The 19,245-nt window shown below is 34.2% G+C and overlaps 2 protein-coding genes and 1 pseudogene across 2 annotated transcripts; all 3 read right to left on the bottom strand.

Annotated features, from left to right (window-relative positions):
• The window catches only part of LOC134716678 (SCO-spondin-like), a 47,881-nt pseudogene extending 44,740 nt beyond the window's left edge, over positions 1-3,141 (bottom strand).
• A 9,504-nt stretch (positions 3,142-12,645) lies between these two features.
• LOC134715542 (ras guanine nucleotide exchange factor O-like) lies at positions 12,646-15,445 on the bottom strand. Its single transcript, XM_063577783.1, has one exon. It carries the CDS (start codon positions 14,867-14,869, stop codon positions 12,902-12,904), a length of 1,968 nt encoding a protein of 655 aa, XP_063433853.1. The 5' UTR covers positions 14,870-15,445; the 3' UTR covers positions 12,646-12,901.
• Positions 15,446-15,464: 19 nt separating this feature from the next.
• Positions 15,465-17,313, bottom strand: LOC134716679 (tripartite motif-containing protein 59-like). Its single transcript, XM_063579683.1, has one exon. It carries the CDS (start codon positions 17,311-17,313, stop codon positions 15,478-15,480), a length of 1,836 nt encoding a protein of 611 aa, XP_063435753.1. The 3' UTR covers positions 15,465-15,477.
• Positions 17,314-19,245: the final 1,932 nt, after the last annotated feature.

Here is a 19,245-nt window from a genome sequence, read left to right on the forward strand (position 1 = left end):
TTTGTCATGGCGTTGCTAGTTTCTCTCAACCTATGAATTTTTGAAAAGTCTCCTTGTATATATCTTCATCGTTTCTCCCTCTTGTTTGATAGCCAACGCAAGACCATGTCCTTGTCTATGTCGAAATTGATATGCCTTATTCTAAAGCTGGTTGAATGTTTTTACTTAGAAATCGAAAGTTCACAAAGGGGGAATAGAAATCGTCTCTTTTCACTTAAAGTTTAGTTTTCAAATGTACCTCATTGTCAATATCTATACCTAGGTCGAAATATGAAACAAATTTAAATATATCTTTTAAAAGTGTTTAGTATTATAACTTATTGCAAATAATCTTGTACAATGTAAGTAGATGCAAAAGATTGAATAGGCTTTCCTGATCCATGAGAGATGGATTAGATATTCTGAGTTCAACGGCATAGTTCAGTTCATAAGTATGCAACAATCACAGGCGCTTGGGTCAATGATAGAGATTTTTTTTTTTTTTTTTTTTATTAAAATATTGAATTTTCTTTATTTATAATACATATCTATCACTTCTGTGCATGTCTTACCTAGTTTCGAGTGATTTAAACGACCCAGAGAAAATACCAAATTTTGTTTCTTAGTATGGATAGTAAAATTTGGTATTTTCTCTGGGTCGTTTAAATCACTAGAAACTAGGTGAGACATGCACAGAAGTGATAGATATGTATTATAAATAAAGAAAATTCAATATTTTAATAAAAAAAAAAAAAAAATCTCTATCATTGACCCAAGCGCCTGTGCCTATGATGACATTCACCATTGACATATGGATAGATTCTTACACTGATAGAAGTGTTAATTTGTCAAGGGCATATAATTGGGCTAAAGTTGGTGCAATGGTTATTTTTAAAAAGATATATAGGAAAAAGATTTGGTGAATATCTGGTCATAATTTTGCATACAAATCAAATAGATAAATTAAATGCACGTAAGTCTATCACTAAAAAAGGCAATTATATGTGAAGTTAGAGTTGTGAAGTTCATGGGAAAAATTATACATTGTATAACTTGAAATAAATCTAACATACCGAATTAATTTTTGCCATTCTCATTCCTGTCGTGAATCCATATGTTTCAAGGTTTGCCTTTCCATAAAGAAATCCCCCAAAAATAGAAATTGGTGAGGTATGACGAACAGAATGAGATCCATCTGATACTGAAATGTACCCTCCTACAAGATCAGTATCTGGAATATCGAAGTACGCAGTGTTTCCTGGGAAAAAACCGCCGTCGATTTTTAGTCCATTCTTATCTGCCTTGTTCACCACAAAAAGGAAAAAGTTTTCGTAACTGCCTCCACTATATTTAGGTGTCGTAAATGTATAATCGGCAGCATATTGTTCTATAGGCGGAATTATAATCATAGAAGGATCAGCTGGTTCCGACGATGACAGCTGACTTTTGACAATCATCACTGCAAGTATTGGTTTATCTGCTGTTATATAGCAGTAGTTTTGGGAGTCGATAGAAATTTGATTTTGGTCACCTAGATTAGATAAGGTGAATGAATTTGTCGATATCTTCCCGTTTTTGTTGCATTTATAGGTAACTTTAGTTGAATCTTCACTAGCAATAAATTTAAAGTAATCTCCAGTGGTTCTTGCTGGTGTAGGTACAGTTGCAAACCTCTTCCCCCAGGTATTTACTGGAGTAAGCTGCTCTACCAAGTGATCTTGACTGCTTCCGGATCCGGTGTTTGTTTTCCTATTTCCACTGAATGTTGAAATAGGCTTGTCACTAGTTATATAAGCTCCGGTAAGATCACCTGTGCTTTGAAGCTGAATTGCATCAAAACTATTCATTGTGACAGAGATTGTCTGACCTTTTGAGTATTTCTTTCCGTTATAGGTAACGCTTCCACAATTTGAACATGAAGGCAGCTTTATTTGAACATTGGTCGAGTCGCTCACACCTACAACACACAGTTGAGCCATACGGTAGGGTGGATAATATGTTACAGCAAAATACTCATCTGATAGGACATCTACAGGGAGACCAAGAAAAGCATCGTTAGAATACCTTTGTTTGTTTACCCCATATATGACTACCTCATCGTCTGCAGATACAAGAATACCTTTTGACTCCTTAACTGTTCCTTCCAAACGCAATTTTAGGTCAATTAAAAGTTGCTTGACGACGCCTGCTGTTACTGTGAATTTTTCGTTGACAGATGGGTTGGTCCATTTAGGTGACGTGACTTCGACGTTAACTATAGTTGTACGTGATGTTGTAACGAATAATTCCAATTCGTAATCTGATAAATAATTATCCATGTAGGCTATGACAAATTCTGTTCCCCTGTTATCTGGTGCATTTGTACCTACAATGTCATATTTGAAATAGAATAAGTCAATGTTGTACATGAATACTTAGTACCTTTGTTCACGCTTGTATTTTTCAATAAATTTGTTTGCATTCAAACAAAATTGAATTGAGCCAATTTCTGGAATTATTAATCTTAAAACCAGTTATTCCTTCCTCGCAAGAAAAAAATAATTCTGTTATATACACATTGCTAACTATTACATTTTGTTTTCGCTAGGTACATATAGTTTATTTAAGAATATGCAGTCATAAAAATTGCGAAAAACTGGTCTGATGAATATCTATAGTATTAAGTCACTTACCATAAGAGGAGGACAGCAAACTAACCAAGATCGCTACGAATATCATTCTTAACAAGGTCTTTTAGAACCCTAAAGAATAATAAACAATTAAGTAAATGGCGACTATATAATATAAAAACAATTTTTTTTTTATTATTTCGAGCCCATGCTGTACCCTTTATATATACAGGAGCGTGAAACATTCGAAAACGAACATTCAGTACTACAGTCATAGTGCAATATGCTAAAAACAAGCAAAAACCAAAACAAACGGCTTCATTTTATTAATTAAATTAAATGACTATATGTATTATATATGAATAATAAATTATTTTTTTGGGCTTGAGATTTTTTTTAACATCTGTTTGTGTCATTTGCCTTATGTCTTAATAATTGTATTTTGACTTACACCTTGAAGTCTGAAATGGGTCCGTCTTGTATCAGTTCTATCGCTGTTATATTACATGTAATACAAGCAGATAACACAAATCGTATTACCTCAATACGCATGCACAGTGCTCTAATAACTACTGAATAAAAATGCGATTATAAGATTATGGGACAAAAAAAATCTGCATATGGTACCAATCCTTAAATCTAAAATGAATTATAGATTTAAATTAAAAGGTTAAACTGTGATTGGCCTGCTTTTTATATTCATCTTATTTAGAGACGAATTTCGGTCATTTTTTCTTTAGACCTGTCGAAGTATCTGACTTTTATTTTTTAACATAAATACATACATATTTGAAAAGTACGGAGCCCCTTGAGTGTCAAAGATGAAATTAAGAATATTGGTGCGCGCGACTTTAAATCTTGTGCGCACAACTTTAAAACTTGTGCGCACAGGCGAGTGAAATTCTTCAAAAAGTATTTACGTGAACGACTTAAATTCTCTCGCCTAACATACATATGTGTTTCATTCGAAAGCTTATGATCATTAGTATCCCATTAAAGCCTTCTATTAATATTTCACTTACGTGGTATGTTACTACTGTTCATTTCTATTGTTGTAACAAAAGTAATACAGTTGAGTATTTTTGTATTCTGTTGATAGACGGTATTTCAAGACTTCTAACTTTAGATTGATGTACATGAAAAAAAACTCATAGCATATTCCAGGCTGATAATATTGTACACCAGACGCGCTTTTTCGTCTATTAAGGCTCATAAAAAACGTTCGAATAAAAAATGGTACAAGGCAAATATAGTACGAAGTTAATGGCCAAAATCATTTCAGGATTTGCCAAATAGAACTAAGATAATATATGCATGATATGTATAGGAAAGAAATTCCGCAATAGCATTTCGAAACCCCAATAAAATAACCTTTATATTTTTTATATTTTGTTTTGTAATCTGTTGATTGTATTTTTGTTGATTTTGTTTCTTGCCATAGTGATGTCAGTTCGTTCCCGAGTTATTAGTTTTGATGCACCTTCGGTATCATTCGCATCATTTTTGTATCGTCGCCCTTCTTAAACACATGTTGCTATTGGTTATTTGATGAACCTTAATATCCGTGCCATATATTATATATTGTATTCCCATTAATGCTTTGGTCTCATTGCTCACTCCGAAGTCATTACGGTAAAATTATGAATTGCCAAAAACATATATTAAATATAACACATATAAGAACGTGTTTCATTTATTTTGCTTTAAGATGAACAAAACAATGACAATGCTTATCCGTTATTTATTGTATTATAACTCTGTAATAAGTAAGAATCTGGGTAATGGTCCCAGAAGGAATGAAGAACAAAATATGCGTATTTGTTTTACTAATTTTTTTTCTAAATTGGTTATTGTTTTATCTGCATTTATTCTACATATTTTCTATTTTTAAATGCGTCACCCCGTGTGACACGTTTCATAACATAAAAACTAAGAAAGCTTGACTGGGAAGTTGACAACTGAGTCCAAATCTGTGATATAAGTTCAACTTCTGTAAAAAGAAAATATACCGTAATATTTCGTCTAAAAATAGTCTTAATCCTTAAACTTGCATATACATTCGCCAAATGTGCAACACGGATAACTGAAGAGATGTGTTTGAGAATCAGAGAACTGAGGACATCTATCTGAAATAGCATGCTGAAAACAGATTATGTAATGATATCTTCCGTGCAATACATTATTGGAGCTAAAAATTATAAATAAAGACAATTTATGCTTTGGCTTACCTTTGGTTTTTTTTTTATTGGTTTTTTTGTTGTTGCTTGGATTGTTTCCCGACCCAATGTCAAGCATGGCAAACACCCCGTGTGTGGCGTTCTACGCAGTGATCTAAGAAAGGGTAATGATCGAAATGGAATACGATAGTTACATATAGAACCATGGACTTTACTTCCAGGGTGTAACAAACCTATTGCTGTCATGTTGCTATGCCAACATGGCCTTAATTACTCCTAAATCATAGTCTCTCCGGGAACTCCGACTTTCTCAACCAATAAAAAGTAACTGAATCATGCAAAATTGAATTCAGTTACTTGTGTTTGGAAGTACTGTAATAATGTAGGTCATATCTAAATTAAAGGACAACATTTCAAAATGAGACTATTTTAGCAATATTGGCAGTGTTTTTTTTCTTCTTATCAAATTATAAAGCAAATTAGTATGGTCAAATTTCACTTTTTTTATTGGCGGCATAGTTGTTATAATGTTGTTGAGTTGGAAGTAAACCCATATTTCATATTTTACCTTTGAATTTTTATTTCTCATGTGAATACATTGGAGTTCAGTTAATACTTTTACATTTGTTTTATACCTATAATATTTCACAAAGGTGATTGGCATTTAGACAATAAAAGGGATTTACCTTGGACCAAATCTACAATTTGGATAAGCAGTTTAAGGACAAGAACGATATTAATAACCTTTGTTTTAAAATAAATTGCTTTGCGTTAATATTCATGTAAAAATCGAGTTTAACCAATACAGTCATCTTCTGTCTTCTTGTCTTTTTCTATCTTTTAAAATTCCTTACCAAAAACCTAACTTATAAAAAAAAATGTGTACATATAGTCATAGGGTCTTGTCATCTATTGTTTTTACCTATCAACAGAGAAATATATATATACATGTATGTTTCTACTATCACGGACCAAGCACATAGCTTTATTGGTCTATATTTTTTTTATCTTGATTTGTTCTGTTTGATAAAGAGAATAGTGATTTCCGAATACTTTTGTGACCTAAATATCGTTTATTTACCAAGTTTTAATCGCTTCTAATTCTTTTAAGGCTAGGACTAACGAGGTCGTGTCCTTTGTCCGTCATAAATGCCAAATGTAATATTTTATAAGTCTTTAAGTTCAGTCAGGTCAATTAAGTTCATAATTTGCCGAAATACACTCTTGGTAACTAAGAAAACACAGGGATCTACCACCTGGATTCCATCGCAGTTTGAATTTGTTACCTTCAAAATAATGAAGTACTGTATAAGTTAATAGAATAAACTACAATATTTGGGGTAAAAAAGATACTCTATTCTTATTCTTGATTTTGTTGACCTTATTTTAAAAATTACTAAAATTAAAAAATTTACGGACACCATCACGTACGGGTTGGTTAATTCACAGATGATGACGAATATATTAAAATGGTCTTTTCTACCATTTGAGTTTGATTATTCTTTAAATCAGGTTCTCATGGGCTTTACTGTGAATCAATTTTGAAGCCTGTATATATAAGAGAAAGATATATTAATATTTAAGGAATGACTGTAATATTTTTTTCTGTCTTTTCGAAATAACATAAAAAAAAATGGTGCACACTGAATAACGTATATAACAGTGTGCACCACATTTTTTATATTACTTCGAATAGACAGAAAAAAATATTAGTCATTTCTTATAATTTAATTCAAAAACGTTGATGACGTCACGGTCACATGACTAAATTATGTCTATGGGCTCAAAACAAAATAACGTCGGCCAATCAGAAGACGCGTTACATTCAAAATTAAATGATATGTTGATATTAATATATGTTGAGTTCAAATTGTAATATTGTACAAAATATAATTTGTTCGGATTTTTGTACAGGTTAATTATAGGTGTTTTATGACCTGCTGAACAAAAATAGATGATGCAGGCACACAGTCTTTTGCTCCGCATATTTCTGTCATATTTTCACAACTTCATGATACAGTCTAATACTGAGCATTGATACAAAAACATTATAAGACCACACAAACATTTTGTATGAATATGAATATGGTATACGGAAAATTATAAATTAAGAATTTAAACCATTCAGGTATCCTCATTTCTAGTTAAACCTCTAAACGAGGTTTCCTATTTGATTACTAAAGAATTAGTAACTACCACCACTATTCGGTATTTTTTCACGAACTCGACTATCCAAGAGGGTTAGTAGTTCTACTAACTAATAACCTCGGGTATTTGTCTTCTTTCTCTAGAGCCAAACCAAACCATTTTCAAAAATGTCTTCCAGTATATTAAAAGTTCGGAAAGATTTCTAATTGTCTAGATACCAAATCATGATCGCACACACATCATCATTCAAGAAAAAGTCTTTCGTTTTTATCTTCTTTTTCGTTTGTTTAATTTGTATTTTATTTTTTGAGTTTTGTTTTCTAAATTTTCATTTATTATTATTTTGTTTTTATATTTTTTTTTGCATTATTTTTCTTTTCTTTTTTTCTTCACTTCTCCGTCTTTTGACATAAATCCAAATATATATTTTTTTATATTTTCGTGTTATAGTTTTTATTACAGTGCAAGCGATTTGGTGTCACGTTATCTCAGTAGCATGGGTTCGAATCCCGGCGAGGGAAGAACAAAATATTTGTTAAAGCAAATTTACAGATCTAACGTTGCTGGGTTGATGTTTAAACGAGTTGTATATATATACATAATCTACACAGTCATGTATCACCATCACTGCTGGTGATCCGATGGATAAATCTGTTGTAGAGTTGTCACTTGCTCAGACATACTTATAAATATAATTATTTTCTGTGACTGTATCTTACATTAATTTGTAGGATCCTTTACTTTAGATAATTTAGTTGATCTATAAGAATAACATCTTCATGTCTTATATATCATGTACTTTATCGCACCGCGGGGAAATTATCACGTTGTGATTGGTATAACGCCCTCACGTGGTGACCCTCTATGAGACCGTAGGGGGTTAGTAAGTTTCATAGGGGGTTCATGACGCGGTGATGGTGACGTCATATATTAATTTTGTTGTGTTTCGTTGTTTATTTTACAACAAAACGCAGCAGAAAAAGTCTAGCGTGCGATAAATTCGTTATACGGTTAACTACTGACCCCTACGGATCCATAGAGGGTGAATAAAATCCATAGGGGACTCGGCCTCCGGCCTCACCCCGAACCATATAACTTATAATAGTAAGACGCTAGATTAAAACTGACGTGGAAATGTAACACCCGGCCACCGAAAGCTTAATTTTTATGAAGTCCAGGTGGTCGTGTGGTCTAGCGGAACGGCTACAGTGCAGGTGATTTGGTGTCACGATATATTAGTAGCATGGGTTCGAATCCCGAAGAGGGAAGAACAAAAAATTTGCGAAAGCAAATTTACAGATCTAACATTGTTGGGTTGATGTTAAGACGAGTTATATATAATATATACATTAAAAATGAATAAAGAGTCAACGATTAATCTTACGGGGTGATGGATCATGTAATATGATTCTGTGCACTACAAAATATAATATATAACAAGTCAAAACGGGTACAACATCACCATTAAAAAACTATAAAATGAACAAATATTAAATATTTCGGATAACAGACATCCTTCTTCGGTAATAGCACGATGTCGAATGAATCATGTCAATATATTCAAATTGAGACACTATCAAAATCTTGAAAGTTTATACAATTTAAGCGTACTCCACAGACGCTTGAACAATTTTAAAATATTAAAATTTCCAAACACGGCCCAAAGATAACAAATATATGCCAAATGAAAATAGTTATTTGCAATGTGAACTGCCACAACTCTTTATTTTAAAAGGTTGTGACAGTTGAGATGTTTTAACTGCATGGAGGGAAGTCCTCAAACAAACAAAAGCAAAAATGCCCTAATCGATCCAAGCTGGTATAATATTTCAAATTTGACAACAGTAGGGCAATTGCAACAGAAACTACATATTTAAGCCTTCCAAACTAATAGCTGTTTAATAATGATTAGGAAAATAAGTTTTATCTAATAAGGTAAAATAATTGAACGTGGCTGCGTACTTATACATCCATCCCAAACGAATGGAGCCCTGTAATTTAAACTGGTATTTTTAAAAAAAATCTTCAAACTGTAAAGCCAGTACGGAAGCCAGAGTTACTGGAAACAAGTGATGACAGGAAAATGAGTGACTTATTCTATGTTTTTTTCATTTATGCCCTCTGGGGAAAATGTCCTTAACTTTCTTATTCAAAATCTTTCCCGACCGACTCTGTCGACCTTCGACTAACTCTCGTTGTGGTCTATGATTGTGATGGTAAGGTTTTTGAGATCAGCTTGGGCGTGCCCATGTGATCTCAAATGACGACTTTTGGGTAGGTCAGGCTTGCAAGTGTAGTCACTTCGACGACCATTCATGTGTTTGTTGCTCTGTCTCGCCAACATACTGCATGCCACATCGACATTGAAGGACGTATACAACATTCTGGGTTTTGCAAGCTACATTGCAAAATATAGAGCTACTTACTCTGGTCCTGAAATGCAATAACTTCACCTTTAAATGTGATCATTACCTTCAAATAAACGGGACAGCGATGGGGACGAAAATCGCAACGTCTTACGTCAATATTTTCATGAGCAAATTAGAAAAAAACAAATTATTGCAGTATCTTTATCCAAACCTCTGTCTTGGTTCATGTGAATCCTAACAAAAAACTGGATGATTTCATCATACATGCAAACAACGCCAATCAGTCAATTAAATTTACGTATGAAATTTCCGACTCTAAAATATTTTTCTTAGACACAACCACATCTATAAAGGACGGAGTCATATCAACAGACCTCTACTGTAAACCCACATATAAACATCAGTACCTTTCACACCAAAGCTGTCACCCAAAACACTGTACAAAAAGTATCCCGTACAGTCAAGCTCTCAGAGTAAAGCGGATTTGCTCCTCTGAGGAGGCTGTCACGAAACGGTTACAGGAACTTCGCGGATTTTTCACAAAACGAGGCTATAAGAAATTGGACATAGATAAGGGGTTTGCGCGCGCTTACCATAACAGCAGCCACAATGACCTGTTACAGTACAAACGGAAGAGGCGCAGCAATAGTCCCCTTTGTTTTTACATACATTCAAGCCTTAACCAACCTTTCACGTTTGATCCGTGCCAACTGGCAAATTATTGCCAAACACCCTAAATTATCCAAGATCTTTCCCAATCCTCTTGTCTTAGATTTTCGGAGACCAGCATGTCTGAAAGACTTATTTGTAAGAGCTGACGTCTCCTCAAATAAAAGCTGTTCAATTGCAGGATGATGCAAGTCATGTGGTAACAGACGATGTCTGACTTGTCAACAAATACTTACTACTCAAACATGTACTTGCCACTCGACTGGATCTGTGTACACTATATTTTGCAATGTAACTTGCAAAACCCAAAATGTTGTATACCTCCTTCAGTGTCGATGTGGCATGCAGTATGTTGGCGAGACAGAGCAGCCATTCAACAAACGCATGAATGGTCATCGAAGTGACTACACTTGAAAGCCCGACCTACCCGTAAGTCGTCATTTGAGATCACCTGGGCATTTCTTTCTAACCAAAGTTTGGTAAACGTTGTGTGCCGTTTGTTAGAGTTTGTCAAACGTTACAGAAGTAGAAACAAATGCATCCTTTGATTAGAGGGGATTAAAATTTTGAGTAATTTTAGAAATTGTTTTGAGTTATAACAAGCAAGAACACGTTTATGTATTTGTTTTAATGTTAAAGTTAGAAAGAAATGCAAAGTTTGAACTAACAAACGACGAACGACAAACTTTAGACGCGTTTGTAGCGAGTGTATAGTTTGTCAAAGTTTATGCAAACTTTGCAAAAGTATGTTAGAAACAATTGATCAAAACGTGTGCTCTCTGAACAGTTTATATCGTTACTGTTAGAAAGAGATTCGCACCAAATAAAAATATCGTCTTTCGTCTCATTTTTTTGTGAAATTACGTCAAAAAGTGGAAATGAAAAAAAAATACTGTAAGGTGACCTTTAGTTGTTATTGATAATGTTTGTGTCATTTGGTGTTCTGTGAAGAGCTGTATCATTGGCAAGTGTACCACATCTTCTTTTTTTATGCTACACAAATTTCTGGACAAACGGAAAATACGGTCAGACAAAAACAGAAAATAGCCCATAAAACAGGTAAAATAAAAGCTTGATGTGCTTATAAACCAAATGAGACCGTTGGTTTTCCCGTTTGAATGGTTTTACACTAGTAATTTTGTGGCCCTTTATAGCTTGTTATTCGGTGCGAGCCACGGCTCCGTGTTGAAGGCATTGACCTTTAATGGTTTACTTTTATGAATTTTTATTAGGATTGAGAGTTGTCTCATTGGCACTCAATATCTATTTGAAAGATAACTTAGTTATCAGCAGTCAAACAATTAATATTATTGCACAATTACTTTAATATATGAACAATTGCAGGATTTTCTTCCCTTTCGGAACATATGAGATTATACCAGGTTTTGTTGGGATACGTGTTGCTAAGTTTTCAGTTTTCTATGTTATGTTGACTGCTGTTTGTCTTCTCGTCGGTTACCGTTTTTGGCTATGGCTGTGTCGGTTTGTTTTCGACCTCTGAGTTTGACTGTTCATTTGTTGTCTTCTTTCTCCCTTTTAAAATGTTACCTCTCCTTGCAAAAGACACGAACTGTACATGGAGGAATTTTTGTACAGCTAAAAATAACGTTGCCAATATATTTTTGCGGAAGTTAATCAGATCTGCACACATTTTTAGAGACTCGTGTAGCAGTCATGAAGATGAATGTGTTCTCGTGTATGGCCGAGTAGAGATCGGAGAGAGGTCGAATGTTGTCGCGAAGGGATCGGGAATCGATCGAGTTTGTCTAAGACAATATAAATATACAAGTCGCAGTGATCTGGAAGCGATCGGGTATTGTTCGAGTTAATCTGGAAATGATCAGACATTAGTCGAGCATAGGTCGTAATGATCGAGTACTGATTGATATTTTTTTTGTAATCCGACAAAACTCGATTTCTACAGGATCATTTCCCGATCAATTCGATCGCTACTCGACGAACTCTCGATCTCTTCTCGACTGTGTGGCTTCTCGATCCTTAATTGAATGTTTTTGACATATCAAAAACTCTCGAGTAGAAAGTCAGATCGATGACGAGCAAGGTAGATTATCCCGAACATTCTTGTCGATTGAGTCTTCAGATCACGTAATTTGTCTTGATCGGGATCATCGAGTTGATCTGATCGGCAGTGTTAACCTAACGTAAAGCTACATTGTAGGTGCACATTGCCGATCAGATCAACTCGACCAAGACAGATTAGGTGATTCGGATACTGGTCTGAAATAATCAACAAGACTGCTCGGGATTGTCTACCTTGCTCGTCATCGATCTGACATTCTACCCGAGAGTTTTTCCCTGGACAAATTCATGTATATAAAATTAATAATGAAATATTGTACATACGATGCATTGAAAAACTGCTGACAGCATTTATTCTATAAAAGTTGAATATAATGTATATATCTGCAATTTTTGCAAAAGTGATGCAGACTTAAAAAAAACACGTGTTATGCGCAGTTCATGTCGGCAGTGGCAGCATCTTACTATCACAAGACTAGAAGAAAGACAGAAGAAAGGTACTGGTTTTGTAACACAGCATTTTGAGGTTATTGAGTGATACCTTTGTTTTCAAAACTTATAGGATATTTGCATTGAAATTTTTATGATGTCGATTTTAATATGCATTGTTTGCTTAATGTGTATTATATCTTTAAAAAGACACATATTGTTTTGGAGACTACCTAAAAAAGAAAATAATGTCAATTATAACACACGTGCTTTACATGTATTGTTTTTCAGTATAAATTGTTTTAAATTCTTACTGTAACTAATATACTACAAATCAGAATTAAGACCGGAAAATAGAAAAACTCATATATAAATCGTTATTTTGCGGGAACCAGCAAAACAGCAATAACAAAATTAATGTAAAATCTTGTCTATAGTATGGATTGTGTATTCTCAGTTGAGGATTGTATCCCTTTATGTATTAACTTAATAGTTCTACCGGAAAAACATAACCATTTTTGGTGCCTATCCAGATAGTATTATTTTGATCGGCTGTTACACTCCAAGCCTCCTGATTATCAAGGGACACAACCCTGCGAAGTCTTCCTTCAGGTGACAGCCAGTGAAGACAGTTTGTAGAAATGTCTACAACAACTATATCACCATTTTCACAACAACAAACTCCACGTGGTATAAATTCTTGTTCTGAGTCAACAATACCAGAATACGTTCCAATAATTATGTCCCCCTTACAAATAAAGACAGAGAGTTGTATCCAATCAGACACGACTATGCGTCGATTCTGACCAATCGCAATTCTTGCTGGATACCTAATTTTGTTGACATTTACTATTCTCTTAACCTTATGTGTCTTTGATATTTCAGTGACATGTCCAACTTGGTGTCTGTCGAAGAAAGAACCCTTTTCTGTCATTCCAGCAATTAAATTCTCGTCGAAATCAATTGCAAGTCCCCGTACACAAGAACGTGTCTCAGCAAATATCTCCTTATTTTCCTTTACAAGTTTGAATATTTTTTTTTCTGAGTTTGAGCTAATATAAAGAGATCCATTTCTAGATACAACTAAATCGTCAATTGGATGATTGAACTTTTGGTGTCCAATTCGAAGACCGGTTGTGGTAAAGGTTTCAAGAATACCTTCACCTCCGAGACAAACACAAACAGACCCGTCCCGTAGTAATGTCAAGCCAGTAACTGTACCTTCGGAACACCAGAAAGATTTTTTACTGAGTGAAGAAGATGACACATCAAATGAACGAAGTGAGCTAATTGAATTAGTTCGGCGATCTTCTTCGGAGTGGGAGCGACGTAATTCTGAAAGCCTGGAAATTGATTGAATGTGTTTTGGTCTTTTATTTAATTTATCAAATGTTCCAAAAATTTTCTCTATTTCAAAATCTGTAATGCCAGTTTGCGATGGATAAAAGTTTGTAAGCTTAATTTCCGAAATTTGAACGTCTAATCTTTGTAATTTTTCAATTTTATTCTGTAGTTTCGGTGTATGGACTACGATATCTATATTGTAAGCGTTTTGTAAATATATATTTCCTAATTTTAGAAGTTCCTCAATTGCAGCTACATTCGTGTTCAACGTGTTCATATTATCTTCTAGTTGTTTTATGTTTTCCTCATTTTCGTTAACAACTTTCCTTACAAATTCGCCGCGTATCTCATTCACTAGTCTATGTAATTCGTTGGTCCGTTCATCAATCATGGCGATAACATCTTCTTGGTACGCTTTGATTTTCCGTTTCTGTTCAGCAACTTTATTTTGAAAGTTATTTGCATTCGTATTCGATGTGGCCGTTTTCAGCGATGTTCCAAGTTGTTCTCTCAAAATAGTTGCCATACTTGCTATATCTTTACTACGATGAGTTTTATGTTCCGTTGTGTTGCACATGTTGCAAATAGGTTTCTCGCAAGTATCGCAATAATATAACAGTTCTTCCTTTGTGTGTATAGAACATGTTCTTATCGGTTCTTGTCCTTTCCCTAGACTTATAACATTGTGGTATTTAGATCCTTGCATACTTATATGGCTAATTAGACAAAATTTACACAAGTTTGTATTGCAATCTTTGCATACTGATTCTGCTTTTATTCTATGTTCGCAAAGGTCGCAATTAATTTGAGAGTCACTGTCACTGATCTTTATGTATTGGTTTTTTGGTAAACCTCTACACCCATTGACAGGGGCAATATTCATCTCTTTACAAAGTGGACATGGGAAGTTTCCATCCTCATAGTTAACCATCAGATACTCATCTAAACAAAATCTACAGAAAGAATGGTAACAGTTGAGAAGTCGAGGATCCTTGAAGTCATCTTTACACAGTGTACAAAAGTAACTATTTCTCGTCCGTCGCTTATTCACACCTGATTTCAGTTTTCCTATGAATTTCATACTGTTTAAAGTTAATGAATCCATGTTACCACATGCGGTTGTAATGTAATACAAAAAATATTCAATGTATGCACATGATATCACTCGAGACTTGTCAACATGAATAACGAACAAACAACTATCTGCTGAATATATATACTTGACATGTGTCCCAATTGAAACGCCTTTGTTTTAATCTTATTCATGAAATCAACTTTTTGTCATAATACTTCATCAATATTAATAACCCAATAGTATTTATCTTCTCTCATTACGAGGATTTTATCAATATTAAATTGGTAATTATATAGTTCTCGTATGAAATATTTATATTCAATTAAAAGTAATAGACTTCAAAGTGGTTTTACAATCCATATGACAACAAAACATATCGTTACTAGCAACAAGTTCAAGTATTTGCTCGTATTTGTTTTAAATTATTCTACTGAAACTTTTTGAAGTCTATTGTAAAAATCATTCCATTAAAATTGCATCGCACAATAAAAAGTACTTAAATGGACAGAAGTTATAACAAATATGTAATTTAAAGCACAATCGATAGGGCATAGCAGGAATTAAAGGGGTACACTATATTAATCAATCCTACGATTCTACCTATAATGATTTTTATGCCTTTTTTGTGTTCACGTTTATCAAATGCACAGTTGTACAATTCTTCCATCCTTAGTGCCTATCCATATCCCGTCATGGTTGTCGACAGTGACGCTGTATGGTTCGCCCATTTCACCTTTACTTTCTACGGTTCTTTGTAGGTTGCCATCTTCTGTTATCCAGTGAAGACAATTAGAAGAGGTATCAACAATTATAAAACTTCCATCATTGGTTGAACAAATTCCTCGGGGAAGAAAATGTCGGAAACCATTTCTTTTCCCATCGAAAAAGCCTACTATTTTATTTTTCTTGAAAATTTTGACACACAGAGCGATCCAATCTGATACAGCAACAGCTCCAGTATTATTGACAGCTACACGAGCTGGATACTGAACAACATCGTCCCCGTGTAACTTGTTGATGGTTTTCTCTTGTGAAATTAGGGTAACAGAACCTATCTGAGGATATGTGGAGTCAAAGAACACATCACGTTCTGTTAACCCAACAACAATATGGTCATTCTTATCTATTGCTATTCCTCTGACACACATTAAGGTATCAATAAAATGTTCTCTTTTGCTTGATTTATTCTTGTTAAACATTATTATTTTCTTTTCCGCATTGCATGTTACATAAAGGACCCCATGACTGTCTGACGCAATTGCGTCTATTCTGTGCTCCAATCGAATTTGCGCCTTTTTCTGGCCATTAAAGCTGTATCGTTCTAAGACACCATTGTTTCCCATACAAATCCACAAGCTGGTGTCTGGCATGAATGTCAAAGACGTTATAGTACAGTCTTCCAGAGAGCTGTGAAAAGACTGAACGATATTAACACCACCAGTGAACGAAAAATCGTATCTTGCGGGATTAAAGAATCCGAAGAGCCTCTTAACATCATTCAGCGATACATCCTTCGGTATAAATTCGATCTTTTTCAAATTAAGTATACCAGTATTCCCGTACTCTAAATTGAACAACTTTTCTTTTAACATAGGTCCATACTTGATGACATCACAGTCATTGGCATTTTTTACAAAAAGCTTGGCAAATTGTTTTAAGTGATTAACTGCTGCACAGTTTTTAGTAACAAAGCATTTGTTATCTTTGATTTCATTCTTTGAGTCGGAGAGAGCTTCCAAAAGCTGACGAACAAAATCGTTGCGGACATCATCAACCACATGTTTAAACTTTTCTGTTTGTTCTTTTATTGCGTCCATTACGTCATGTTCATCACGATCTAGTTTCTGTTGTTGTCTAGCAACCTGTTTTTTATAATTGTAAGAATCAGGAACTTCCTGAATTTTTTGTTGATATGGATTGATTTCATCCCTGAGCGTATCTGATACGGAAGACACATCCTGGATTGAATGATATTTGTGACCATACTTGATACAAACTTCACATAACACAGCATTACAAGAATCACAAAAATATTCCAATTTTTCCATAGCATGTTCCTTGCAGGATGGTAAGCGTGGTTTTGCTATTGGCGGGATTGAATGGACGATATGTGAAGAAGTACCTTGCATTTTTTTATGTATCTCTACACACTTGTAGCAGAAGTTTTGGTCACAGTTACGACATTTAGACACAGCATGCTTTCTTTCGTCGCAAACGTCGCACGCTATATCTCGAAGTTTAAAATCCCTTTCTAAGAATGTATTGATTGGAAATCCTTTCGAGCCATTTGTTGGGACTTTAATTGTTTCCTGACACAAAGGACATTTGAAAGTCCTATCTCTGTACTCAGCTGCAATAACGCCATCAATACAACGTCGACAGAAAGTATGAAAACATGGAAGCAGTCGAGGGTCCTCAAAATCATACATACATATCGAACAACTAAGATCTGCAAAACTTCGCGTCAACGCCATGTCTTTTTACAAGTGACATCAAATGACTTTAAAATAGCAAACTATCGTTTTTGTCATGCATATGTATACATTTTTTGGAATAACCACATGCCGTCATTCAGGAAAGAAGACTTATTCATTTCTAGGTTAGCTGAACATGGTTTCTCTCTGGTAGATTTGCATTTATATTTATCTAAGAAACTGAAATTATATAATTACATTTCATTGAAATGATGATTTTTTTCTAAGAAATTTGAATTTGAATATTGATATTTCTTTGAAATAATGAATTCAACAGAAATTAACAAATAACCGGATACCAACTCATGTAAAATGAGTGTTGATAAATGATTCATAGAATATAAATGGGTAATTCTAAACAACTTGAAATATTATAAGGTTTTTTTTATAATCCTAGATACAACGTTTTCTCTTGAGCATTTGATAATCATTCTTGCTTATCGAATGTAACCATGCATGTATCATTAATATAGATGCAACATAATGATGATCACTTCATCAATAAAAATAATCAATTTCATTCATTTTTACCTCTAGTTTTCAGTCGATTTGCTTTTTCCTTTTACGTGCAAGGTTATTTTCCATGTTTCTCACATAATCAAATTGCTTTAAAACTTTTACTTGTTTTATAGTCCGTATAATCTTTAAATTGTTAAAAAGCGTTAATCAACAAATGACAAATATGAGATCCTTAAATTGATAAAATACATCATGTTCGTTATTATCTATATTTATCAAAGCTGCAAAAACGTAGCTCTATTGTCCTTTGAAAAAAAATTTGCGGTTCGCAAATATCAAAATCATCAAAATACTTTAATAGCTACGTATTCACATGCAGCTTCTATTTATCATATTCCGGGAATATCTGGTCTGTAGCTTCATTGCGACCTACTGATTCTCGTGCATAATCACACTATACGGACTTCATATACATGAGTGTGCTCCTTATGCAGAAACTGCTCCTACAAAATTACGAGGAGGAGCGATTATAAACGACACACCGTAAATCTTATGGACACCATCACGAATTGGTTAATTCCATACGAGTCGTACGTTATTAGGTAGAAAGATAAGATGTTAGCAATATCCCTTAACTTTAGTTTCCGCTATATACATGATGTTCCGTCTCACTAAATACTTCAAAAGAAGACAGACTTTACGACAAAAGAGATGATTTCAGCTTTCCAATTGTGAACTTTCCATTTCTAAGTAGCAATATTCCAGGTGCACCTGCATACGGGGTATATATATATCACCCAATTGATACGATATTCCCGTGATTGCATTTCCTATCATTATTTTCTTGATAGAGGGTTTCTGCTCGCAAGGAAGATATTAAACCAAGAGTTCGTAAATTTTATGGACGCCACGAGTTGGTTTGGCCGTTATGGAATAACCATTTCACAGATAATATCTGATATGTCCCTTACGTCGGCATATCTTCAATCCCATTGAAGGCTTCCTTTTCATGAATGTGACCTACCGAATAAGACTATTTACCGGATTTGTTATATAACATGAGCAACACGACGGGTGACACATGTGGAGCAGGATCTACTTACCTTTCCGGAGCACCCGAGATAAACCCTAGTTTTTGGTGGGGTTCGTGTTGCCGTTATTCTTTAGTTCGCTATGTTGTGTCATGTGTACTTTTGTTTTTCTATTTGTCTTATTCATTTTTAGCCATGGTGTTGTCAGTTTATTTTCGATTTATGAGTGTGTCCCTCTGGTGTCTTTCGTCTCTCTTTCACATAACTTTAAGACGTGTCACCTAATTAATGTATTTGGTGATATTATATATATGTATATATATATATATATATATGATGTTTTATTTGTAATTCTGATCGGATATTATTAAACGTGTTGTTTTTTGTGGTTCTATTTTTTTTAATGATATGAGGAGGGCGCTACCTTAAATGCCAGCTCAGT

The sequence above is a fragment of the Mytilus trossulus genome, chromosome 4 (assembly GCF_036588685.1).
Source record: "Mytilus trossulus isolate FHL-02 chromosome 4, PNRI_Mtr1.1.1.hap1, whole genome shotgun sequence".
NCBI lineage: Eukaryota > Metazoa > Mollusca > Bivalvia > Mytilida > Mytilidae > Mytilus > Mytilus trossulus.

Coding starts and splice junctions, on each gene's coding strand:
- LOC134715542 (XM_063577783.1), bottom strand. CDS start 14,869: ATGGATTCATTAACTTTAAACAGTATGAAATTCATAGGAAAACTGAAA.
- LOC134716679 (XM_063579683.1), bottom strand. CDS start 17,313: ATGGCGTTGACGCGAAGTTTTGCAGATCTTAGTTGTTCGATATGTATG.